Below are 25,655 nucleotides of genomic sequence, written 5' to 3' on the forward strand. Positions count from 1 at the left end.
TGGCACTGCCAGCCTCTGACCCACGGCCAGCAGGCTCCATCCTGGCTCTGTCCTGTGTCCCTGCCCATCCCGAGGATGCAGCACACAGTAGTTTGCCAGGGGGATGCAGGTGGTGGGGCAGGAGGCTCTGACTCAGCTCTGGACTTGCAGCACGGCGGGGCCAAGGTGCTGGAGAAGACCTTTGAGGAGTGGCTGCGGTACCGTGATGAGTGTCTGAGGAGGATGGCGAGCGAGCCCTACCCCGCAGGTACCCAGCTGTGCCCAGCTCAGCATCAGACACGGGGGACACAGAGCCAGGGCTGGGCTTTATCCCTCCTCCAGCATCCTCTGTGCTGGTCACCCTCATGAGCAGGAGGACTGACAAGGATCTCCATATCTCAGATGGGATGCCCAGGGCTGGAATGCCCAGGGGAGTCCAAGGCTGTGGGGTGTGGGGTGGGGTGGGGTACCACGGCCCCTTCAGGGTGACACCAGCCCCTCAGAGGTGCTGGGATGGCAGGGCTGGATGTGGCCGTGCTGGCAGCATGTGACAATCAGCTTTTTCCCCCTCCCTGCCATTGCAAGGGCTGTTCTGCAACCGGACATTCGACATGTATGCCTGCTGGCCCGACGGGAGCCCTGGCACCGCTGTGAACGTCTCCTGCCCCTTCTACCTGCCCTGGTTTGAGAAAGGTGAGGATCCCCTTCTGCCATCCCACCGCTGGGAGCCAGAGCGGAGCCATGCTGGGGGGGAGAGGCTCTCAGGGTTCCCCTCCTGCCTGATGATGGGGGGAGAGAGACCCACAAGCACACCTGGAGTAAGGGGACACTTGGGGCACAGAGCACAGAGCACAGAGCACAGCCAGCTTATGCCCTGCTCATGCCTGCCCTGGAAGAGGGTCTTTGGGGCTGAGCAGGGTCTGACCTATCATCCCAGGAGAGGGGTTTGGGGGAGCCCAAGGGGAACGTGCTGGTGCTTTGTGTCCGCAGTGAAACACGGGCTGGTGAGTCGCCGGTGCGGCGCCGACGGGCAGTGGGTGATGGTGAATGGCAGCCAGCCCTGGAGGGACTACTCACAGTGCGAGGAGGAGATGGAGGTCACCGCTGAGGAGGTGGGACCCTGGCCCAGGCACTGGGCAGAGGTGGACAGGGCACCCTGGCCAGGGAGGGACAGGCACCCCAACCACTCGGCAGGTGCTGCCCACCCGGCTCAGGGTGCTGTGCTCCCTGCAGGAGGGTGCCCGCAGGCTGATGGTGAGCTTCAAGGTGCTCTACACCGTGGGCTACTCGCTGTCACTCCTCACCCTCATCTCTGCCCTGCTCGTCCTCACCGTCTTCAGGTGGGAGAGCTGGGGGGGACATGGCCCTGGTCCCTGCTAGCTGGTGACAGCTGAGCCCAGAGGTGCCCTGCCTGACCCCTGGCGCTCGGCAGGAACCTCCGCTGCACCAGGAATTACATCCATGCCAACCTTTTCGCCTCCTTTGGCCTGCGGGCGACCTCGGTGATGGTGAAGGACGCGCTGCTGGAGCGGCGCTGGGGCGTGGAGCTGCTGCAGGTGGCTGACTGGGAGAACCTGCTGAGCCACGAGGCAAGTGCTGCCCCGGGGGGACCCTGATCAGTGCTGGGCTGGAGGTGGGGTGGGGATCCTGCCCCTGGGGAGGGGGAGCAGGGGGTGTCAGTGTCTGTGCAGCCCTGTGTTGGTGTGTGAGCCCTTGGGGTGCTGGTGCTGGGTCTTGGGGTCTTGGGGTACCTGTGTGTGTGGGTAGGCAAGTTCTTGGGTGCTCATACACCCAGTGGACAGGCTTCTGGGGGGCCTGCGCTGCCCATGCCCCCGTGGGTACCCCTTGGGGTACCTGTGCACCTGATGAGAGAGCTCTGGGCCTGTGCAGCGCCCTGCTCCTGAGGGATGAGCTCTTGGGGTGACTGTGCACCCAGTGGCTGAGCTCTCAGAGAGCTTGGGGTGCCTGTGCAGCACCTGAGAGATGAGCTCTCAGGGTGCCCATACAGCCTCTGGGTGAGCTCAGGGCACCTGTGCTCCCGTGGGTGAGCTCTTGGGGTGTCTGTGTAAGACCACACACCTGATGGATGAGATTCTGAGGTGCTCACACACCCTCGGGTGAGCCCAAGGGTGCCTGTGCCTGTGTGGGTGAGCACCTGGGGTGCCTGTGTAACACTGTGCACCTGATGGAAAACATTTTGGGGTGCCTGTGCATTCCATGGGGGAGCTCTCGGGGTGCCCGTGGTGCTGTGGGTGGGCACCCAGCCAGCCCCACGGGGGCTCTCCTGTGGCAGGCTGCGCTGGGGTGCCGGGTGGCGCAGGTGCTGATGCAGTACTGCATCCTGGCCAACCACTACTGGTTCCTGGTGGAAGCCATCTACCTCTACAAGCTGCTCATCGGGGCCGTGTTCTCCGAGAAGAATTACTACAGGCTCTACCTCTACCTGGGCTGGGGTAGGGGCCACCTGGGTGTGCGGTGGGGAGGGCACAGTACCCAGTGCTGAGGGGCACCATGGTCCAAACCAGCCCTGGGAGGGTGTGGGGTGGGGGCCCTGCTGACCCTGGGTGTCCCCACGGTGCCCCTGCCCTGGGACTGGTTTCTAATCTCAGGAGGGTGCTTGGTTTTACAGGGTTTGCTGTGTGACTTGCAGGGACCCCCGTGGTGTTCGTGGTGCCCTGGGTGGCTGCCAAGTACTTGAAGGAGAATGCAGAGTGAGTGAGGATGGGTGGGGGTTCCTCGGGGATGCTCAGCCCCAGGCTGGGACGGACAGAGGCTGCTCAAGGTCCCTGAGCCACCTGGCTGGGGCTGGAAAGCTCTTGGCCTCATCCTGCACCCCTGGCACAGGCTGATGGTGCTGCTCTCCGTGTCTCCCCGGGCAGGTGCTGGGCACTGAACGAGAACATGGCTTACTGGTGGATCATCCGCATCCCCATCCTGCTTGCCTCCCTGGTAGGGGACACCTGCTACCCCTGTGCCTTTTTGGACAACAGCAGCTCAGCCCCTGGCTCCCAGCCCTGGGCAGGGCTGTGATCCCTTGGGGGAGCTCCCAGCAGAGTGCAGGAAGGTGGATTGGCCTCCAAGGATCAGGGAAATGGACACGGGGTTGATTTTTTACCAGCAAATTGCCAACCCCCAGGCTCTGTGCAGGAAGCAGAGTGTTTAACTCCAGAGAAAGGGACTGAGGGTGGTCCCTGATGCTTCCTGGTCAGGATTTTGGGACGGCAGGAAGGGAGGAAGGGCAGCAGCAGCCTTGGCAGCACAGGATGTGCCATCTGCTGCAGGCCCTGAGGGTGCATCTCATGGCCAGGGTGGGCTGTGAGGGGTGGGGGTGCTGGGCTCTGTGTGCCCCTGCACTGTCTCCCCCTCCCCAGATCAACCTGCTCATTTTCATGCGGATCCTCAAGGTGATCCTGGCCAAGCTCCGAGCCAACCAGAAGGGCTACGCTGACTACAAGCTGCGGTGAGCTGGGAAGGAGGGAGGGGGTGGCCACTCTGGCTCATCCCTGGGCCCGGGATAACACCACATCCCCCTCCCCCTCCCCATCCATCCCCACCCTGCTCCTCCACCCTTCACGTCCTTAAATGACCACCCTGACTTTATCTAGAAGATTTAGGATCCCTTTACACTTTTCCAGGCTGGCCAAAGCCACCCTCACCCTCATCCCTCTCTTCGGTATCCACGAGGTTGTCTTCATCTTCGCCACCGACGAGCAAACCACGGGCATCCTGCGCTACATCAAGGTGTTCTTCACCCTCTTCCTCAACTCCTTCCAGGTGAGGCATGAGTGTGACACGTCCTTGCTCTGAGCACATAATGGAGCAAGAACTGGGGGGGCCTCTTCCAGCTTGCTCTCCCCGTGGTGCCTCCATGGGGTGGGGGACCCCATCTCTCTCACCCCCTGCCCCGGTGCCTCCTGTGCTCTCTGGGGCAGCGGTGGCAGCGGGACCTCAGCCCTAAAAGCACCCAGAAATGGTCTGGAGGGAGTCTAAGCTCACCCCAGCCCCAGGAGAGGGATGGCAGTGGGGTCTCACTCCCTGCTCTCCCTGCAGGGTTTCCTGGTGGCCGTGCTGTACTGCTTTGCCAACAAAGAGGTACGTACCTGTACCTGCCACAGCGTCTCCTGCCTGCCTTTCCCATCCCATCCTCTGCCTGTGGGGAGGGCGTGGCCAGGGACGAGCCCCCCTTCTCCCCTCCGTGCCAGGTGAAGTCTGAGATGAAGAAGAAGTGGCAGCTCTGGAAACTCGACTACCCAGTGCTCTGCTGTGCCCAGTGATGCAGTGACTGCCCGCAGAGCCAGGGCACAGGGGCTGCTGTTCACAGCGGGCACGAGGGCCCAGCTGGAGGGTGGGGGGCTGTGGGGAGCTGTGCTGGGCAGTGCCCACCTGGGATGTCCAGGCTGGGACCAGCCTTTGGCTGTGCCACACTGGAGCTGCTGGAAGGGACATCCCCCCACTGTGGTCCAAGGGGGAGATGAGCACCCCAGACATTGTCAGGCATCGTTGCCTCCTTGGGGGCCTCACCTTGCCTGGGCTTGGGGGCTGCGTGGGCAGCAGGAACTGCTTCCTACTACCACCTGTGCACCATCAGCAACCCCTGCCAGCACCCACCAGCCCTGTGCAGGGGAACCCCCTGCCCACCCACACTGCCCAGGCACATGTGGGAGGGGATCACGGCAGCTGGAGGGAGCCTGACCCTCAGCAGTGGGAATGGGAGACTTTGTTCAGCCTGGCACTGCTGCATGGACCTGCTGCCCCTCTGCCCAAACCCTCCTGTGGCACCAACACATCAGGACAGGCATCCCTGTCCTCCCCTCCTTGTCCTACCCAAGGACCATCTCACCAATCCCCTGACAGCTCCCAGACATCCACAGTCATCTTGTGAAGCTCTTCACAGTGAGGTGCTGCTTCTGCACCTTCTCTCCATCCTCATCATGGACACAGAACGTGGCTCCAGCACCCACCTCCTCCTCGCTGCTCTTCAGCTGCACACACTGCTTGGTTCCTCCTCTCCAAGCCCCTTCTGCAGCAGGTCCCCCCCTGCTGTGGACAGAGCCAAGGATGGAGCCTCAAAGTCACAAGGGAGTGAAGGATTTGAGAGTAGCAGCTTGTGGGAGCTGGAGCCAAGCCCAACCTTCTGCATCCCAGGTCCAGCATCCAGCCCAACCACCCCCTCCTCTGCTGGGGGAGAGCTGGAGGAGCCACGCTCTGTTTTGGTGGCAAAAGGCTGACTCAGGGAGTTCACTTTCCTGTGAGGTGCCAAAGCATCAGCCCACCCTCTCCAAGCAGCCTGTGAAGCCCAGGAAGCTCAGGAGCACTGACACCTCTGCCTTGGCAAGGGAGGCATCTCAGGCAGAGTGATTTGAGTGGGGCTGCAGGTGTCTGGCTTCCAGCTGTCCTGGTCCTGTGTTCTCCTGGAAGAGCCAGGAGCAGCCACACTCACCACCATCACCTTGGGTCCTTGCTGTTACCCTCAGGAGCAGGACAGACATGCTCCCGAGTGAGTACTTGTTCCTAACCAGGTTCCTTCCTTTCTCTTGCAAAAAAGGCCCCTCCAGGCTGGAGGAAGCAGCTGGGACTCTCCAGCACATGCACATGGACACAGAAGGTTCTCCAGCTCCTGCCCCTTCCCTGACAGGCTGGGGGAGCCTCTTGCAGTGTCTCACAGAGAGGCTGACTCAAGCACACCAACAAAAGAGGTTGTGCCATGCTGGAGTCACACAGGAGTTGTCCTGGATTGATGTAGCCCCCATGAGACCATTTTACACATTAACTCTCTTTTCAGATGTAAATAAATGTTTATTTTTCAGCAAGCAGAGCCTGCTGCTTCTGTCTGCTCTGAGGGAGGGAGGGACACAGCTCTTGGGCACCCAGAGCTGAATCCCAGAATGGTTTGGGTTGGAAGGGACCTTAAAGACCATCCAGTCCCACCCACTGCCATGGGCAGGGACACCTTCCACTAGCCCAGGTTGCTCCAAGCCCCGTCCAACCTGACCTTGGACACTTCCAGGGATCCAGGGGCAGCCACAGCTTCTCTGGGCAACCTGTGCCAGGGCCTCACCACCCTCACAGCCAAGAATCTCTTCCCAATATCCCATCTAACTCTGCCCTCTGGCAGAGGGAAGCCATTCCCCCTTGTCCTGTCTCTCCAGACCCTTGTCCCAAGTCCCTCTCCAGCTCTCCTGGAGCCCCTTTAGGCCCTGGAAGGGGCTCTCAGGTCTCCCTGGAGCCTTCTCTTCTCCAGGTGAACCCCCCCCAGCTCTCCCAGCCTGGCTCCAGAGCAGAGGAGCTCCAAGTCTCAGAGCATTTCCATGGTCTCTTCTGGACTCATTCCAGCAGCTCCACAGGTCATTCCAGCTGCTCTTTGGTGGGTGCTTTGGGGTCCCAAGGGATTCCCACATCCCCCACCCAGGTAGTGCTGCAAGGATGGCACCTCTGAGAGGAGCCAGGGCAGGGCTGGGAAGCCAGGGATGAGGCATTCCCAGTCCCTTGAGCCTGCAGCCACCTGGGAAAGGAAGCTGGAAAGCACTGTATGTGTTACCCACTGCCCCAAATAAATCAGGAAACTAATTCATGACTCCACAGTCCAGCCCCCTCTAGAGAAACCCACACACCACAAATAGGTTCTCAGTTTTTATTCTTTTATCCCAAGTTAGCAATTACTATTTTCCTCAGACAGCTTGCCTTAGGGTAGCACCAGGCTCCCTGCTGCCTGCACAGCCCCCCTGGCAGAAAGGAATGCTGGTTAACATCCTCTTTAAGGAATTGCCTCCTCAGGGAAACACTGTTCTAGAAAATTCCCACCCCAGTGTCCCCTTTTCTGCTTTCACACCCCTTGAAGCCTTTACCCCTGGGCTCCTGCAGCACCTTTTCTGGGGCCTCTCCTTTTCCTTCACTCACACACTGCCCCATCTTTCCCCTTTTCCCAGGCTCCCAAGCCTGGATGTACCATCTTAACCCCTCCAAACCCATGTTTTCCACTCTTAAGACTGAGCAAAGCCTGACCTAAATCTGTGTAGTCTCCTTCCAGCCGTGTCCTGCAAAGCCCGCCCAGTTCTAAGGCACTGCTGAGCCAGAGCTTCCCTTGCTCTCCAGGTGCTCCCAGGCCCCTTCCCTGAGTTTTTTGAGGTGGTTTTGCCTTAAATTCAAAGGACACAGTATTGATAAATCTGCATAATGCAGCTAGAGGCACTGCCAAGGCTAAGGAGGCCCCATTCCTCCACTGACAGGGAATGAGAGACAAAGCACAGAATACTCTTGCCAGCACAACCTCCAGAAATTCTGAGGAATTTCCAGGGATGCTGCCTTAGGAGAATTAGCTCCACCTCATCAAAATTACTCAGGATGAAGCTCCTGCAGCCTTGTCCTGCAGCTGGCACTGGGTGCCATGTGCACTATGGCATTTGCTAAAAATGACAAAATAGTGTGTTGTGATGAATTTAACAGTTAAATGTGAGCAGAAAGCAGCACCCCCAGCACACAGGAGCTGCCAGTGGGGCAGGGGCACAGCAGAGAGGGCCACACCTGCCTGGTTTGGGACAGTGGGTGCCCTGAGGCTGTCCCAGGAGGCAGAGACCCCCCAGTCAGAGCAGATGTCCTTGTTACACAGGCAGACCAGCTCTCAATCCTGCCTGAGGGGACTCCTCAGGCAGCTCATCAGAAGGGGTGACCAGCTCAAAGGATGGAGCCAGAATGGATTTTTGTATTTTGGCATTATTTTTGGACCAAGGTCCAAAAATCAGAGGAACAGTTTCATCCTCTTCCCCAAGAGACTTTTCTCAACTCATCAAGGCCATCACTCACAGACCTCGGGTTTTCATTGTTGTTTCCCCCCCCTCAAAAGACTCGGTAATAAATGGGAACAGAGTTGCTGGAAACCATTTTACACCAAAGTCCCTGTCACCAGAGCCCCTGTGGTCACTCTCAGCTCCCACAGGAGGGACCTCTTCCTGCACTGCCTGTCCTTTGAAAATGCCAGAACTATTTCAATGAAGGGCAGGCAGTGGTGAGGACCAAAGCTTTGCACCACAGCTCCATCTGGGATGTGGTTTCTTGTGCCCATCTCCCATGGGGGACAGAGCCATCCCTCAGTTCCTGCTCTGCTGCCCTGGCATTCTGCTGTTTGCCACAGGCATGGGAAGCTCAACAGTCCAAACTCTTCCTTCTCTCTCATGCACTTCCAGGGGAACATCTGCCTTGCAGCCACTGCCAGTGCTGGGATCTTGGCATGGACAAACCTCTGCTGCAAAGTGGCTACAAAGCATTTACCACAAAAACAGGCTTTTGGGGATGGAATAACCAGGACAGGGTTAATTTTTAGAGTAGCCAGGAGGGGCATGACCAGGACCAGGAAGTTATTCTCTACTACCTCCTGCCACACAGAGGGGCTGGGGGAAAGGGGTGCCTTTTAGTCAGGGGGGTAAGAATTGTTCACCTCTCTTGTACCATCTGTTGTTAATATTGTTGCTGTTACTATTTGTTTTCTTATCTCATTGCTGTTCCCAGTAAATTGTTCTTATCTCAACTCTTGATCTGTACCCTTTGTGCCTCCAGTTCTCTTCTCCATCCCACCACAGGGGGAGGGAATGACCATGGTTGGGAGTGTTTCAGGGGGAGCAGTAAATTGGGGAATTCCATTCCTAAACTACAACATGTGATCCCAAACAACCCCCGAGGAGGGCAAGAATCTGAAGAGAACCAGGGTGGGCTGGCTGAAGGAAGAGGTTTTGAAGCCCAGATCTGGGATGGCAATAGAGCAGACATTCCAACTAGGAACAGAGCTTCACTGCAGCTCAAAGAGCCAAACTTTACAAACTTCACCCCTCCACAACAACCTGTCTTCCTTATGGCCTCAGATACATCCTCTGTGCCAATCTACGTGGCACGGGAGGAGCCAAGGACACGTTTCAGAGATGGTGAGGAGGTTGGGATGCATAAAAGGATAATTAATTGATTGCTGTGTGTAACTGCCAACTTTCTAACACCACACAGACCTGAACAACAAGGGCTGCAGGAATCTTAAGGCAGGTAAAATCTCTGAGCTCAGAGCTTCTCCTCCTAACCCAAACCTTCCAGCATGAACAAGGATCCTGGGAACCCAGGCAGCACTCAGGCCCAGGATGCTGCTGGCTGTCGTCTTCTGCTGCCCCTTGTCCTCCCACGTGTGTTCTCTGGTGGCCCAGCCCTCCTGCCAGGCCCCCTGGCCGTGGTGGTGCCCGGCAGAGCCGCGGTGCTGGCACAGCTCCCGTGCTCCTGGCACAGCTCCCGCGCTCCTTCAGCTTCCGGGTGGAACAGTCACCCGACGTCGGTGTTCCTGCGGCCCCCGGGAAAGAGAGGACAGTCACCCCTTGGTGGGACAGAGACGAGGGGACTGAGGGCTTTCCAAAGGGAAAACCAACCAGAGGGCACGTAAGGACTAGTTAGAGCCCAGCCCTGGTGTGTGTGCCCTGGTTGGGACTGGCAGCGAGGGGTGATGTCCCTCAGTGCCACAGCCTGTCCCTGTGGATGGATGGCAGTAACTCCCACTCACCCTCCTGCTTTGTTATGGCTCCAGCCAGCTCGGCTCGCTCTGCCCCGGGGCTTGGAGCCTTTGGAGGTTTTGAGTCACAGTCTGCAGAGCTTTTCCTGAGGACAAACCAAAGGGAAAAATCACCGTTAGGAACAGGGCAGGGAACAGGGAAAACCAGGCTGCACTCAGCCACTGCTGTGCTGTCTTCCTGCTGCCTGCTCCCCTGCAGCTTCCAGCATCTCAAAAACAGAGTGTCTCTCTGTCTGTGGCTGGGACAAGTTCCTGTCATCAGGAGAACAGGACACAGGCTTTGGGAACCACTTCCCAAGCAGCTCTGACCACTGAGCAGGAGATGCAGGAGCCATCTCTCAGCCTGGGCCTCTCAGCAGAGGATGAGGCAGAGCCCCAGATCCGCAGTGAGAAGATGCATGAGAAAATGCCTGCACCAACCTCAGAGCCTGGAGCCTTCCCTGAATGAGGAGGGATTGTTGGGTCCCTCTCAATTACCATTCCAAGCCATCAGAAACCCAGCCAGCCAGGCCTTCCCTTGGCACAACAGCCCCTTCACCTGCCCAGAGTCCTTCCCTCCTTACCCATCTCTTCCACACATTCCTCCAGCACAGCTGACAGCTCAGGCAAGCTCAGGGACTTCAGGGAAGGTGGCCACCCTTCCAGCACTGCAAGGACAGAAGCCACACAGTTATTCCATCTGCATGCTCTCTGTGACAGAGCAGAGACAAAGGGCTGGTGTTGTTGGGAAGCATCCACACCCAAAGTGGCTCCAGTTTGGAATTTTGAGTCACATGGGAAGAGTGCTGGAACTGCCCGTGCCAAACTGAGGGGGTTTTCTGACAATTCTACCACTTTGGAATTTAGGTTTTTATACTGTCTGGGTCATATTAAAAATCTCAGAGATTAAGTGGACAGAATTCAACAGGAGCTCTGTCTCACTTTTAAAACAGGAAGCAAAGAGCAGAAAGAAGCATGTCATGGGCAGCAGGATCACAGATTCACAGACTGGTTTGGATTGGAAGGGACCTTAAAGACCATCTCCCTTAAGGGACCTTAAAGACTCCACCCCCCTGCCATGAGCAGGGACACCTTCCACTAGATCAGGCTGCTCTAACCCCATCCAACCTGGTCTTGAACATTGTCAGGGATGATTTGCTAACTCCTTGCAATAAGGAGCTGCTGGCCAGGCCTACCCAGAGGTGTACAGGTGTTTGCCCCACAAACTGAACGGGACAATCCCCCAAACTGGGATAGGGAACCAACCACAGTTTCTGATTGAGCCCCTGCTCCAGTGCACAGCCAGAGGCCCAAGAAGCAGGGCTGTCACTGAACACCTGTCTTACACCTCTGCATTTCTACCCACAAGCACTTGCCAGACCCCTAAACTTCCCACTTGCTGAGAACCAAAAGTTGCTGTGAAACTGCTGCAGTCAAACTCCCAACACCCCGAGTGCTTTAAACGCTTCCCCTGAGCACGTCTTACATTCAGTGCAAGGGTTTGGCTGCTCATCCATTTCCAACTCTCTGACTTCATCCTTTCATCAAGGAAAGACGAGCATGAGGCTGGCTCTGGGGCCTCCTGTTCCCCCCTCCTTGCCCCCCTCTCTGCAGTGTGGGGTGCTCCTCACCTGGGCGCTCGCCGGGCCGCCGACTCTCTCCGGTGTCGGGCACTGCGCTGCCCGCCCGCTCCGGGGCGAGCCGGGAGGACAGCTCTGCCTGACAGCTCCTGCCAAACAACACAGCCCGTCAGCAGGGCACAGGGACTCTCCTGGCAACAACGCTCTGTGTGCTCCTGCAGCCTGCCTGGGGTGCCCAGGGACAGCCTCTAAGGCCCTGGGTTACAAACTGCTCCTTGCTCCTTCCTGGGAAGAGGAAGATGTGCCCCAGCCAAAGCTTGGGGTGCTCATCACTGTGCCCCATCTCCACCCACAGCAATCTCTGCCTCATTCATAGAGGAGTTGAGGGGGGACAAGAGAAGGAGGGGCTGGGGTGAGCAGGAGGAAGCCCAAGCCAGGGGCTGTGCCTGGTTGGTGTGAGAATCAAGACTGATCCAAGGTTTTTAATGGGTGAAGGAAGCGACCTTTGGACAGGCATCAGAAAGGCACAGAAGTTCTCTGGCTGTCATCACCATCCCATCAATTCAAGCAGTGTATCCTCAGAGCATGGCAAGGCCCTTCTACAAGGGAGCCTCAGCTCCTCAGTCAGGGAAAAAGCCATGCTCTGCCTCTTGCAGCTGGGAATATTGCTCTGCTGTCCTTCTGGATCCAACCCCAGCTCAGTGAGCACACCCTACTCCCTGCTGGGCTAGAGTTCATAAGCAGCAGGATTAATGCCACTTCCAAGGATGTGCCTGTTCTACCAGTGGACAGAACAGGGCCTGTGATAGGAGTCCAACTGGGGCTGAGAGAAAAGCACCACAAAGTCAATAAAAAGGTGTCTCAAGAGGTGGGGGTGAATGGACAGGGCAGGATTTTCTGCTGGTTGTCAGACTTGCAAGGAAAGTGTTCTTCACTAGCCAGGGCAGGACACTGTGAGTCCTCTGAAAGAGTTTGGAAGTTAACTCCTTTCTGCATTCACCTGATCACCAAGGTATACCCTGGGTAAGCACAAAGCACTCAGCCTTTTGGTTCCTTCTAATTGAAACAGGAGCACCCAGCACTCCCAACAAGTCAGGCCACTTACAGCTCGTACATCTGACTAGGGCTTCACATCTGCTCCCATGGCTGTGGCTTTCCACTAGGGAAAGTCAGGCAGGATCCAAAATGGGTTCAGGTTCCGTTCCCGGTGAGCTCTCCTGCCTTACCCTAAACATCACCTGTAAGACTGCCAATATGACCCCAAACCCCATTTCCCAGTAGCCTCAGTGTCATTTCCTGGGAATCACTTACTTGATCTGATCCAGCAGCACTCCAGCATCCTTGGTCATGGCCTGAGCCTCTCTGAGCTGGCACTGGATGGCATTCCAGGTCTCATCCCGCTCCATCAAGCAGCTCTCAGCCACTGCACGCAGCTTCTGCTCCTGGCACACCTGGCCCTTCATCACCTCCACCTCTTCACACCTCTGCAGCAGAGCAGACCAGGGGATTAGGCTGGGATTACTGCACATCACTCTCATTCCTGCCACTCTGGCATGGCTCTGAAGTCATTTGAATGGCTTAGGCAACCAGATGGTTCCTTTCCAGTGGGAAAGGAAGCTGGATAAAGCTTGTACACTGAGTACAGGTTCTCTCCACACCAAGCCCAGCCCCAATTCCACCTTCCTCTCCATTTACAAATATATTCATTAGGGCAAATTTCCCAAACCAACACAAGTCTGTTCATTGATGGCTGCACAACTTCACCATAAAAATGACATTGCTCGAAAAGAGCAGGGATTCATTTCCTGCCCCTGGCTCCTATGGTTCTCAGTTGGATGGGAAGCAGATACAAAGACTTCACAAGCATGGAGCACAGAGGATAAGGAGGACCTGAGGAAATAACCTGAAGTTATGTCAGGGGAGGTTTCGGTTGGATATTAGAAAAAGGTTCTTCCCTCCAGGGCTGGTTGGGCACTGAACAGGTTCCCCAGGTCAGTGGGCACGGCCCCAAGGCTGCCAGAGCTCAAGAAGCATTTGGACAATGCTCTCAGGGACAGGGTGGGATTGTTGGGGTGTCCTGGGCAGGAGCAGGAGTTGGACTCAGTGATCCTGATGGGTCCCTTCCAACTCAGCATATTCCATGAGCTGATAAGCTGTACCTGACCAACTGTTATCTGACCAACTCGACACCAAGCGTGTCCACTAAAAGTTATGGTCTAGAGTAAGCGAAAAGACATTAGAGGCACAACACAAAACCACACCACTGATCACGTTTTGCAGCGTGTGAGGCCCTGCTCAGGTCCCAGCAGGCTCACCTTGTGCAGCTGAATGGCCAGTTCCTGCATCTCGGCCTCCAGCCGATCGGCGTAGGCCAGCTCCAGGGCATCGCTGGGCGGCCGAGCGCTGCTGTGCCACCGGGCGATGGCAGAGGTCATCTTCCTCTTGGGTCCAAACAGCCTGGGGGGACAGGGCAAACCCTCAGCGACCAAGCCCTGCACCACCTGTCTCTAGGCCAAAAGGGAGACTGAGGGGAGACCTCACTGCAGGCACAACTTCCTCGTGAGGGGAAGAGGAGGGGTGGGCACTGATTTCTTCTCTGTGGGGACCAGTGACAGGACTTGAGGGAATGGCCTGAAGTTGTGTCAGGGGAGGTTTAGGTTGGATATTAGAATGAGGTTCTTCACCCAGACAGTGGTTGGTCACTGGAACCGGTTCCCCAGGGCAGTGGTCACAGCACCAGGGCTGAGTTCAGGAAGTGTTTGGATGATACTCTCAGGCACATGTGCGACTACTGGGGATGGTCCTGTGCTGGGCTAAGGGTTGGACTGAATGATGCTTGTGGGTCCCTTCCAACTTGGCACATTCTGTGGTTCTGTGAATAGCACGAGTGTGCTACAGCCAAGAACTAGGGGGTATCAAAATTGTGTAGAGGCAGCCAGAAGAGAGCAGCACTCACTAGCTAAACTTTCCTGACCAGGTTGTGCATGGTTTGTAAGGGTAAGATGAGAACACCATGACAGACACTCACGTGATGCCTATTTCCTTCAGATCACTCTCTGTGAGGGTCAGGAAGATCCGCAGGTCAACATCTTGCTCCTCAAACACTTGCAGATACTTCAGGCACCCAATCTGCTCAAGGAATGTTGCCAGGTCCTGCAGTCCATCCAAACCAAACTTATTTATACCCTCACAAACAAAAAGTATTACCATTTCTCTTAATCATAAGTATCTGCTTCCTCAGGCTGCTGTAGCACCTTCCTGGGTTCCAGCAGCAAACACAGCTTCCCCCGGTTCCCTGCCCTTTCACACAACAGGGCAAGATTGGACCCTCTGCTGCAGCCATGGCCTCTTCTAGCAAGTGCAGAGAAAAATGATACACTAACAGCTACCCCAGCCCACACCACTGCTAGGTTTGGTAGCACACCCACAGGCCTGAAAGGTCTAGAAAACCCCTCCAAGCAAAAGCAACACCTAAGTAAAAAGTTATCTGTACAAGAAATTGCTGTTTCACAAGCATTTAAGTTTGGGCAGAGGTTTGAAATCAAAGGTGTTTTGGTGACAACTTCCCTTTTATCCAAGAGAGCAGCTTAGGCAACGTTGGAAAAGCCTCCCAGGCCTGTTACAGTGACACAGGCTGTATGACTGACTGTGTGCAGTTACCTGGGGCCCTGTGTAGGCAGGGGGCTCAGGAAGGACCACGTGCTGAGCAGAGCCCCCAGCCTTCCCTGAGCAGTGGCTCCACTGGCTGTCACTGTTGCTATAGCGGTTCTTGACCTTAAAGCTCTTGGCTTGTTTCCGACTTGGGGGACTGTTTGCATGGTCAGAGTCCTGGAAAGAGAAAACACCCACAGAACATAAAGGCCAAGGAGGAGTGTGCACAGATGTCAGGATCACTAGTACAGACTCCTTCAAGACCTAAGGGCACTTCTATACATCAGCCCCAGAGCTGCATGTGAGCTGTGAGTTTAAACTATGGAATAACCTCCAACCTCTTCCCCTTCCTTAGTTTTCTTGTCCCTGTAGTAGTACCTTTCCTCACCTCCCATGGAAGTAGAGTCACAGCAGGCTGTGTAAGGGTGACAGCACTGGCCAAGCTGAAGGCAGAGAAAGGATATTTGAAGACCCTACCTCATTGCTTTCCAAGGAGCCTTCACTGCTGACTCCCAGGGCTCTGGTCAGGCATTCGCTGCTGCTGCTGCTGCTCCTGATGGTTCCCAAGTTGTTGTTGGAGAAAACATTATCCTCTGTAAAGGAATAGGAAAAAAATGTTTAAGGTCAGCTTCAACTTCTTAAATTCTGTTTTTGCTACACAATTGCCAGCAGAACCTCCTGGAGGTGTAAAGGAAGGAGAAATCCAGAGCAAGGTTTCACATGCAGCACTCATCACACAAGACAATCCTGAGGCAGAAATATCACATCTGATCCCAGATGTTAATCTTTCCCCAAGTCTGTTTAGTACCACAGACACCACTGGACAAAGCCTTGCTCCATCTCCTTCACACCTCCTTTAGATTATGTGTACAAATTGATGAGATCCCCACACTGAGCTTTGTCTTCTGTAGCTAAACCATCCCAGCGTTCTCAGCCTTCCCTCAGGAGAGATACTGCAATTTCAACATCTCAGTGGGAAAGGAACATGCAAGCCAAGGGCTGGACTCACATCCAGGTGTGCACTGCAAGCTGGCCCATTTTCTCAGACAGTGACCTACCCCGGCTGCTGCTGCTCTCCACATCCTGCTCGTTGATCGGAGAGGTGACGTCCCGGTTCCGGATGTCACCTCCTTCGCAGCTGCCATCGTCACTGAAGGTCACGTAGCCCTGAGGGGGGACCTGCTCTGTGTGCAAGAGGAAGGGAGAACACACTAAGATTAGGATACAGGTTAGCAGGGAGGCTCCAGCAGAAAATACAACCACTCAGGGAATTCAAAACAAGAGGCTGTTTTCTCAACTGGTGGGTTTCATTCTGAAAGGCACAGAGAAAACCTGAGAAATGCAGGTGCTCCCTCACACAATCCCATAGCAGCTGTACTTCCATAGTTGCATTGAAAAGAAGTCAGAGGAAACAGCCTCATAACAGAGATGCACCTTAGATAGCAGCTTAAATAAATAACCCTCTTCACACCCAAATTATCAAAGGGCAAAAACATCTGCTCAAGAGAGAAAGGTGACAACTGTGTCCCATCCCCAGCCCAGCACACCCTACAAAACCAACCCTTTTGCAGCTGTGCTAAAACACCAGGAGCATCCCACTGCCATTTAAGAAGCTCACAGTATCATTTTGATACAGACAGTGCCTGTGGGATAATACATATCTGTTTTTGAGAGAAGGAACTGATCTCTGAACATCCTTTTGAAGTCCATATCCCTTGTTATTTCAACCAGGTAATCAACCTGACAAATACCTATGACCCAGGAATACAAACTTTATACCACTGCATCCAGGGATTGAAGCCTGAGTTGGTATTGTCTGTCTCTTGGCCTATTGCAAAGGTTTTGTAATCTCATTTTTAGCAGTATTTCAAGCATCAGGGAAGGTAAAAAACCTGACAGGTCCAGGAGCAGCAAGTTCACTTTCATGATCAATGATTTCCTGGTCTGTGTGATCACTCCCTCTGTCATCAGCTTGAGAAGAACTCCAACTTTTGAGCCTGCCTCAAAAAGGGAAGCTGGGAGGGGAGCAGTCATTGAGGTAGGAGCAGGGAAGTGTCCCACTCATCAATATCCAGCCTTGACAAAAGAATTCAAGGGGTTTTCTTTCTAAACCAGAGATTGGATAGCCTTGTATGATGGTGTTTACTGCCTCTGTTCTGTACAAAACACACACGAAGCCCAAACGAAGAGAAAAAAAATTGCTGGCCCAGAAAGACCTCAGAGGACTCTCAGTCAGGCTCCTAACTCTTCTCACCATAGCAAGACAGCTTCTTGCACCCGATCCCAACTGCTGTGATCTTTGCCAAAGCCTGGGGCCCATCATGGATGCTGGGACCCTTCATCCTACGAGCAGGTCTCTGTCTCTGGGGAGTAGAACATGATTCATCTGAGGAACTCAGCTCTTCATATTTTCCTGTAGTTCAAACACACGTTGTTAGCAGCACAGTAAGTAATTTACCTACTTAATTTGCTACTGGTCCTGAAAACGCAGCTGAAAGAAAAAGGAAAATGTTAAAGAGGGAGGGTGAAACAACTAAACTAGGTCAGAAAAGGGACAGCAGACAAAAATGGTTGGATTCACGACTCTTCCATCCTCAGAAATGCTGGAATTTCCAGGATAGACCAACTAGCACTACCCCATACACACAGTAATATGCTTTCAAAACATCAAACACCTCACTTCAGGTTCCATCTCAAAATGAACAAGGTAAAACATCTGTTACCTGGACCCCTGCAGAAGACCTTGGGCACTGGGGCTGCATGCAAATCTATCAGTCCCACAATCTTTGGATGTCCATACTTCATGGCCAGTGTCCGTGCTGTGGCTCCAGTGTTATCTCTGACATCTGCCTTCACTCCCTGCAGAAAAAATACCTGTTTAAATGCACATAGCAGAAGGCACTATATAAAAAAACCCCAAGGACTGTCTTGGTTCCTCCATCAGAAATACAGGCTCACCTTTGACAGATAATTCAAGCTTCACTGATACACTGATGCCTTTCTATTCATCCACAGTGTCCCCAATCCCTGAATGCCAAATAGCCCAGGTATATAGATCTTGTGCATGGGGAACTTGTTTATCTGAGAAGTGTTTTGTATTGCTGCCTCCTTCTGGTGGGAAGTTGGACAACTTAAATGGGATGTTAAAACCAAATTGTTTAAGAGGCATGCATGCTAATAAAGCTTTGGAGGCAGAAGATGCCCACTAGCCTGAGCATGCAAGCCTTTAAACACAGTAGAAAAACTACAGCTTTAGTTGTTTCCTAATTCAGTCATTACTCAATTAAATCTACAATCAGGCCTCGCTCCTGTTCTTGCAAGGCCAGGGTAAAATCACAGTACTAGTCTGCAGAAAACAGATGCTTTGAAAGCAATCCTGGAAGTCTGAGACTTCTGACTGTCATCAAGGATCAAACATAACACTGCAAAAAAAGGCTGGTGTCAAACTTGTGGTTCTTCCTCTGAGGGCTGGAGGCAGAGACTTTCAGCTTTACAGAGAACTGTCACAACACTTACATGATTGAGAAGGTACTGAACAATTATCTCATGGCCAGAAGCAGCTGCTTCCATCAGAGGTGTATATCCATACACTGGCTCCCTAGAGAGAGAACAAACACATGGACTGGGATAATCACAGCTGGACTGTGCTGCAGTTATTGCCATACCCTAACAGAACATCTCCATCCCTCAATCTTTGCTGATCATAAACTGTCAAATACTGGCTGTTCTACTGCATTCTGGTCTATCCCAGAAAAACTCCCTGTGAGATTCAGTGTTACTTGACTGGCTGCACAGCAACAGATGACTCTTCCAGCTGCAGATCTGCCTTCCAGAGGCAAAATCAGTTTTGCAGGAGCTAATAAAGCACGAATGTCTTGTTGACCTCAAGCAATTCCATGTGCATTAATGTACAGCAGTTCCCAAGGCACAGGAATGCACTGCACACTTCAAAAATCAAACTGCACTCTGAGTATATAGAGAATTCAACAGGAACACTTGCAAAGTGCACTTGTGTTCAGAAGGCGTTGCACCTTTTGCTTTCAGAGTTCAGCTCATAATTAAACAAGCAGTAAATATAATTTCTCTTGATCTTTGTAATAAATAAACAGTGACAACATGGGCAGATAACCATTCAGTGTAAGTTTGTCCTTGTATCAGCTGTGCCACATGTCCTAAGGTGTACAGAGGAAGACAAAAGTCTGTGTTGGAGTATTTTTATGGGCCAACTGCAGCTTTCACATCTGAATGAGAAATGACAATAAAATGACAGATTCCTCCTTACTTGCAGTTGGCGTTTGCCCCATTCTCCAGTAAGAACTTGACCATCTGCTGGTGCCCAGCACTGGTGCAGTGGAACAAGGCAGTCCAGCCATGGATGTCCTTCATCTCCAGCTCTGCACCTTGCTTCAAGAGAAGAGACAATGTCCTTTACTGCGCCCCCTCTGCTCGGGCTTTTACTACCCCTCTGTGCTGGGATACCAAGAGTTTAAATCCCTGCACAAAGCTGAACTCACAACACAACACAACACTGCAGCTTGTGGACAGTCCTACCCCGAGCATTTAAACCACGTGCCCTGGCTTTACCTGTTTATCCTGGGACACACACCTGCAGAAGGAAGTAAGCCACGCTCTCGTTCCCACAGCTGGAGGCCAGCATGAGTGGGGTCTGGCCCTCCGGGGTTGGGATGTTCACGTTCACTCCTGCTTCCAGCAGCAGGTGCACGATGTTGTCATGGCCAATGTAGGAGGCATACATGAGTGGAGTCCAGCCCCCATGGTTCCTCTGGTTTAAATCCAGGTCTCCACTAGATAACAGAGGAAAGAAATCAGCTCCTCTTGCTACCATCGTTGCACTGAAAAAAATTCTAGCACTGAAGCCTGCATGGAATTCCTTCCAGCTCTAGCACAACTTCCACCAAACCACGGATTCATGGAGCGCTTTGGGTTGGAAGGGACTTTAAAGACCATCTTGCTCCACCCCCCCCATAGGCAGGGACACCTTCTGCTAAATTACTAAGGAAATAATTTTAATCAGCAGACTTGCCCCTGAAACTTTGTGCCCCAGAACCCTTTGGGAGTGCCAGGGACGTGTCCCTGCTGCACTGACCAGTGCGGCAGCCAGGGAGAACCACACCTGGCAGAGGTAACCCCAGAGCTGTGCCCACCCCAGCCCCTCTCACCGCTGAATACACTCCTGCACCACTTCATACTGCCCAACAGAGGAGGCTGTGTGCAAGTCCAGAGGGACATCCAGCTCTTCCCGACAGATCATCCCGACCCCGTGCCACATGGACAGACTGCGGCTCAGCAGCTCCGACTCGCTGGCTTCGTCACTCAGCTCCGACATCCCGCCCTCAGGAACCAAAGCAAAGCACAACATTTAGCTCCTGACCCCCATTTTCCATAGATCAAGGCATCACCCACTGGAGCTACAGCTCCAAGGTGCCACAGGCATGGAAGGTGAGGTCAGCTCAGAGCTGCGGGGTTTCAAATTCCTACCTCTTCTCTGATCCACTCCTCAGCCCGAGGCAAGAACAGCTGCTGAGATTTTGCTGAAAGTTCTCTCTTGCTGCAGGGGACTCTGGGATTCGAATACACTGGAAAAATAAAAGGCAATAATGCTAAACTCCACATCTTTCAAATCCTATATTAAGATTTCAGAAGCACTGGCTTTATTTCCTTCCCTTCTAATCCCAACATGCCTAAGGCAGCTTTGGATACCCTCATCAAGACAAGACTAAACACCTATTTAAGATGCTTAGTGTTATACAAAAGGATGTAACTCTTGCTTTGCATGTTTTAGAATGCAAAGAGAGAATTAAGAATCCATGTGTCAGACATTCCTGGGTTTTTTCCAACTGTCTTATGTTACAGGATGGCCCTGCTTAAATTAAGACACAGTCACTAATAATGATGACTGCCCACTGCTCCCAAAAGTGGTTCATGTCACCTAAACAGGGTTCACACTTCACTGTCATCAGGTTGTAAGGAGAATGTTTCTACCATTTATTGTTTCAGCTCTTCAGATGCAGCCCAGCCCTGTCTCTGTGAATCCTGGAAATTGCTGAAACACTTGGAGCAGCAGCACCTGCCCATTCATTATGGGAGCATGCCCACCATTCTGCAGCCATAACCTAATTACACAGTTCCTCCAGTTCCAGCACTACCTGCAAGGTTGATTCCCAGCCTTAGGGAGCAATCACAGATTAATCACTATAACCACTATAACCACTCACAGGAGTGCTCTTGCTTGGCACTTCATAAAGAGCTGTTCAACACAGCTGCATCCATCAGCTGAGGGCTTCAGCTGCAGCTCCAGGCACAGAATCCTGGAATGGTTCAGGTTGGAAGGGACCACTGGAAATCATCTCACCCAACCTCCCTGCTCAAGCAGGGTCTCCCTGAGCACATTACTCAGGGCCATGTCCAGTGGGTTTTGAATATCTGCAGGGAAGGAGATTCCACAACCTCCCTGGGCAGCTTGTTCCAGTCAATCCCATGGAAGTGCTTTCCCCTCCCTGTAGTGTCATTGCCCACCATGCAGCATTTCTGGGCTTTGCTTGGTCCCACTAGATATTCTGCTGGGCAGCTAAGCCAACATAAAGAGGTCTTTCTTCTTCCTGATAATTTCTTGACAATTTAATTCCTCAGATTGATTCATTCTGGGGTCAGGCAAATGCCAAATCTGGCATTGGGGAGGAATAAAAGAGAGTAGAAACAGGCTTTTCAGGAGCAGTTGCTCTTTAGATTCCCTCAGCTGTAACATTTCAGAACCATATTTATATTTTCTGATCAACTGTGAGTCTTTGTCTTGGAAGCACCAAGAAACATAAGAAACCACCTTTAATTCCTACCTCTTCACTCCCCACCCAGATCCTTTCTCTCACACATTCCTTTTCTTCCCCTCCTTCAGCTTGTTAAGACTACAAAAGCACCATCTATTCTACTTAATCAGCTGGTGATAAACATTTCCTTCCTTAAGATATGTGCAAAAGCACTTATTTTACTTAATAGCAGCAGTTTGTACTACGCTGGGCAACCCAGAGCTCCCAGGCAAGAATATGCAGGGCAGAGCACAAATGAAAGGCCTGAACACCTCAGAACCAAAATACAAAGAGATAGAAGTGGATTTAAGTTGCTCATAAGGAGGAAAATAGAAATGTTTCTTACTACAACAGATTAAAGCTGCTCCTGGAAGGCAAAAAGGCATGAGAAAGGAGGTAAAATCCAGGGAGGTTTGCAGAAGCATATTCAGATGCAAGTGAAGCTCATTGTCTCTGCAGCCCTGCTTATTAATTGGATACATTAATTATAAACCACAGAGGTGTTTGGTGTTTGTCAGAATCAGCCCCACACAGGTACAAGTTACCAACACAACCTTGGTGAGGTGATCACAGTCAACAGGGCAATACTGACAGGACAGACAGGTTATGATGGACTTCAGAATATTCAGGGCACTCAGCCTCACTCCTACCACCTGCACTGTGCCCTGCCTCCATCTCTGCTTTTTTATTGTTTTTAAACTCTGAGATTTCACCTCAAGACTGAACTGGAGCATGATGTCAGCTCTGTAAGCACCTGAGGACAGTGGAGCACAATCTACAGAACAACAAAAGTGATCAGAGCCCTCAGGGCTGAAATGAAAAACCTGGGTGAAATAAAATCAGGGTTGTCTGGTCTGAAAAGGAGATGCCTGGAGGGGACATGTGACACCAGCCTCAAATACACAACTGGCTGCTGCAGAGAGGATGGCAGCAATAATCCATTCTTTGTGGCCAGGGTGAATATCATGGAATCACCAAATGGTTTGAGCTGGAAAGGACATTAAAGCTCATCTCCTTCCACCCCCTGCCATGGGCAGGGACACCTTCCACCAGCCCAGGTTGCTCCAAGCCCTGTCCAACCTGGCCTTGGACACTTCCAGGGATGGGGCAGCCACAGAAAGACTCAAGTCATAGCATGGAAGATGTAAAAGTACACTCAAGGTACTGAGGGAGATTCAGTTACTAAGAATAAGCTTGACAAAGACCTCCTGAACGTTTACAGGCTGTTCTTTTGCTTTGGGGCAGAATAACCAAGGCAATGTTTGTTAGAGACCTTCCCCAACCCTGTTATCCTAGTTTCAGCTGGAACACAGTTCATTTTCTTCCCAGCAGCTGATGCAGGGCTGTGTTTTAGATGCAGGATGAGAATAATGCTGGTAACATACTGATGTTTTTGTTGTTGCTGAGCAGTGCTTACCCTAAATCAAGGCCTTTCCAGTTTCCCATGCTCTGCCAGCAAGGTTCCAGAGAAGCCAGGAGGGAGCATGGCCAGGAGAGCTGAGCTGAACTGGCCTGAGGGATATTCCATACCACAGGACATCATTCCCAATATATGAACTGGGGAGGTTGGCTGGGAGGGGCCAGTATTGCTTGGATATGGGATAGGCATCAGCCATCAGGTGGTAAGCAACTCTGTTGTGCATCACTTGTTTCTGTTGGATTTATTTTTTCATTATAATTACTATTATCATTATATTTTATTTTGCTTCAATTATTAAATTGTTCTTATCTCAAGCCATCAGGTTTTTTTCTTTCTTTTCTGATTCTTCTCCCCATCCCACTGAGATGGGGAAGGGAAGAGCAGCAGCCTTGAGCTTATTCACCAGTTGGAGTAAGCCATGACACCTGTGAGGCTGCTTAAATTATTATTAAATTTACTCCATCAACACCCAGCTATTTATCAGGATCAGAACTCTACAGAGCTGAGGCTCAGAACAGGCAGCAAACCCCACACTGACCTAGATTTGGAGGTTGCTGTTTGAGCAAAAAGGAAGGCAGAAAGAAACCCTAAACAATATAAACTTAGTACTTAATGCACCTTTTTGGAGGATAAGCCTAAGGAACATGAGACAGTAGATGGAAAGTGATGGAAGAGCCACAATAAAATAAATGAGAGGTGATTTGAGAAGCAACTGAGGCAACCACTCCCCAGCACAGAACAAATCCAACTCTGCTCAGCAATCAGCCCTCACCAGTTCATCTGCACTGGTTCTGCTCAATTCTTTCTCTCACATGCCCTTCCACAAGCACAATGACACCCACATGGGTCTTTCTGTCACAAAACACACATGACTCTCAAGACAGCACAAGTGTGGAGGCTGTTGGAGCTTCCAACTGAGCCATCAAGCTGATAACAGAGAATCACGAAATCTCATGAGCTGGAAGGGACCCACAAGGAGCATCAAGTCCAACCCCTGGCTGTGCACAGACACCCCAACAATCCCACCCTGTCCCTGAGAGCATTGTCCAAATGCTCCTGGAGCTCTGTCAGCCTTGGTGCTGTGCCCACTGCCCTGGGGAGCCTGGGCAGTGCCCAACCACCCTCTGGGGGAAGAACCTTTTCCTGAGATCCAACTTGACCCTGCCCTGACACAGCTCCAGCCGTTCCCTGGGGTCTGGTCACTTGTCACAGGGAGCAGAGATTGGAGCTGCCCCTCCCACTGCTCCTCATAAGGAAGCTGCAGACCCCAATGAGGTCTGACCTCAGTCTCCTCTTCTCCAACTGATCACACCAAGTGCCCTGAGCTGCTCCTCAGACCCTTCACCATCCTCACATCCCTCCTTTGGACACTCTCCAATAGCTTTAGAACCTTGGCACACAGAACTGCTCACAGGACTCGAGGTGAGACTACACCAGAGCAGAGCAGGAACATGCTCCACTTCTGCTCCTTAGTTCTATCTCCCCTAAAAGCAGCAACAACCTACTGGAGGGAGTTATAAGCCCTGTTACCTCCCTGTACAGCTACAAAGAGTTGTTACCAGCTCAGCCACAACAACAAGAACCGAAACATCTCATCTTTGCACTGCTGACACACATCACAGCTGCAGGAACCACATCAGGTTCCAGACCGTAGTGGTGTGACAGAAAGTGTTCCTGGACACATCACACCTGGGTTCAATTCTACTGCTGAAAATACACCAAGTTCTTCATCTTTTAAAGCTTGGACTCAACGATCTTAGAGATCTTTTCCAACCTTAGTAATTCTACCACGAGCCTGGCATTCTCGGGCACGTTAAAGCACACAATACAATCTTAGAAAAACGAGATAAGAGGCACAAAAGCACTTCAGGCGCAGCGTCAGGGAGCACATATCCCACGGCAGGGGCTGTGCCCAAGGCAGCCGGACACGGCACCGCCAGGGCTCGGCGCGGGCCCAGCGCGGCTGGAGCTGTCCAAGCGGCCGCCCCACGGCCGTTACCGAACGGCTCCCGGCAGACGGTTCCCAGGCCCGTTAATCGCGCACCTCTCCCGAGGCCCTGCTGGGAACGCGGTCTCAGCGCCGCGCGCCCGGCTCAGCGAGCGGGTCGGAACCGCTGAGGCCCACCGAGACCGGAGAGCGCCCGGAGACAACCCCGAGGGATTCCCCCCTCAGCACCGGCCCGACCCCTCACCTGCCCCGGTGAGCGCCCCGCCGGAACTGGCCCCGCTCGCGCAAGGCATGCTGGGAGCGCCCCGCCCGCCAGCGCTGCGGACTACAACACCCAAGAGCCCCCGCGGCGCAGGGCCAATGGAGGGCTGTGCGAGGGGCGGGGCGAAGGCCGGCCGAGGGGGTTGGGCTGGCGGTTGTAGTGAGGAGTCGTCGCGGTCCCGCCGGTCCCTTGGCGCTGCCGCTCGGCTTTGTGCCGCTCGTCCCGACTGCCGGCAGTTCGCTGTGTCCGCGGCCCGGCCCGGGCCGGGGCTGAGCGGGCGGTGGGTGCTGTGAGTGAGGGGAAGGGAGCGGGGCCGCGGGCGCGGGAGCCGCGTTGCCATGGGGACGGTGCGCGTGCGCCGCGCGGCCGCCATTGCGGGGGCTCTGAGGGGGGTCCCCCTGGGGTCCCTCACCCGGGCCCGTCCCTGGGCTGTGACCGGGCTGCGGTGGGTCATCCCCGGCCCCGTGCCCCTGAATG

At 53.3% G+C, this 25,655-nt stretch overlaps 2 protein-coding genes across 3 annotated transcripts; one reads left to right on the forward strand and one right to left on the reverse strand.

Annotated features, from left to right (window-relative positions):
- Positions 1 to 168: 168 nt before the first annotated feature.
- On the forward strand, positions 169 to 4,267 carry LOC103763577 (glucagon receptor). Its single transcript, XM_025894558.1, has 12 exons — positions 169 to 247; positions 565 to 672; positions 970 to 1,091; positions 1,216 to 1,319; positions 1,412 to 1,568; positions 2,273 to 2,432; positions 2,630 to 2,690; positions 2,859 to 2,928; positions 3,351 to 3,439; positions 3,615 to 3,753; positions 4,030 to 4,071; positions 4,182 to 4,267. The coding sequence occupies exons 1-12, from the start codon at positions 223 to 225 to the stop codon at positions 4,251 to 4,253; spliced, it is 1,149 nt and encodes a 382-aa protein (XP_025750343.1). The 5' UTR covers positions 169 to 222; the 3' UTR covers positions 4,254 to 4,267.
- A 3,687-nt stretch (positions 4,268 to 7,954) lies between these two features.
- On the reverse strand, positions 7,955 to 25,235 carry ANKS3 (ankyrin repeat and sterile alpha motif domain containing 3). Of its 2 annotated transcripts, none has more exons than XM_018067530.2 (18): positions 25,161 to 25,235; positions 20,224 to 20,321; positions 19,905 to 20,077; positions 19,331 to 19,529; positions 19,007 to 19,128; positions 18,241 to 18,322; positions 17,448 to 17,583; positions 16,979 to 17,137; positions 15,783 to 15,908; positions 15,202 to 15,317; positions 14,734 to 14,901; positions 14,102 to 14,226; positions 13,389 to 13,530; positions 12,385 to 12,557; positions 11,125 to 11,222; positions 10,078 to 10,161; positions 9,506 to 9,600; positions 7,955 to 9,289 (listed from the first exon to the last, which is right to left on the reverse strand). In XM_018067530.2, exons 1-17 carry the CDS (start codon positions 25,207 to 25,209, stop codon positions 9,518 to 9,520), a joined length of 2,133 nt encoding a protein of 710 aa, XP_017923019.2. In that variant the 5' UTR covers positions 25,210 to 25,235; the 3' UTR covers positions 7,955 to 9,289; positions 9,506 to 9,517. The 2 variants fall into 2 exon arrangements, with proteins under 2 accessions (XP_017923019.2, XP_029813777.1); XM_029957917.1 differs by lacking the exon at positions 25,161 to 25,235 and adding an exon at positions 22,966 to 23,069.
- Positions 25,236 to 25,655: the final 420 nt, after the last annotated feature.

This window comes from Manacus vitellinus, unplaced genomic scaffold, assembly GCF_001715985.3.
Source record: "Manacus vitellinus isolate BGI_N305 unplaced genomic scaffold, ASM171598v3 scaffold_12_pilon, whole genome shotgun sequence".
NCBI classification, from domain to species: Eukaryota; Metazoa; Chordata; class Aves; order Passeriformes; family Pipridae; genus Manacus; species Manacus vitellinus.

What these genes read in the sequence shown, in the direction of transcription:
- LOC103763577 (XM_025894558.1), top strand. Translation starts at nt 223, where the DNA reads ATGGCGAGCGAGCCCTACCCCGCAG. An exon ending in AGAACCTGCTGAGCCACGAG is followed by an intron (nt 1,569 to 2,272) that starts GCAAGTGCTGCC and finishes CTCCTGTGGCAG; the next exon opens with GCTGCGCTGGGGTGCCGGGT. An exon ending in CCATCCTGCTTGCCTCCCTG is followed by an intron (nt 2,929 to 3,350) that starts GTAGGGGACACC and finishes CCCCCTCCCCAG; the next exon opens with ATCAACCTGCTCATTTTCAT.
- ANKS3 (XM_018067530.2), bottom strand. Translation starts at nt 25,209, where the DNA reads ATGCCTTGCGCGAGCGGGGCCAGTTCCGGCGGGGCGCTCACCGGGGCA. An exon ending in AGGAGTGGATCAGAGAAGAG is followed by an intron (nt 20,078 to 20,223) that starts GTAGGAATTTGA and finishes TTGGTTCCTGAG; the next exon opens with GGCGGGATGTCGGAGCTGAG. An exon ending in GGAGAGCAGCAGCAGCCGGG is followed by an intron (nt 15,318 to 15,782) that starts GTAGGTCACTGT and finishes ATTCCTTTACAG; the next exon opens with AGGATAATGTTTTCTCCAAC.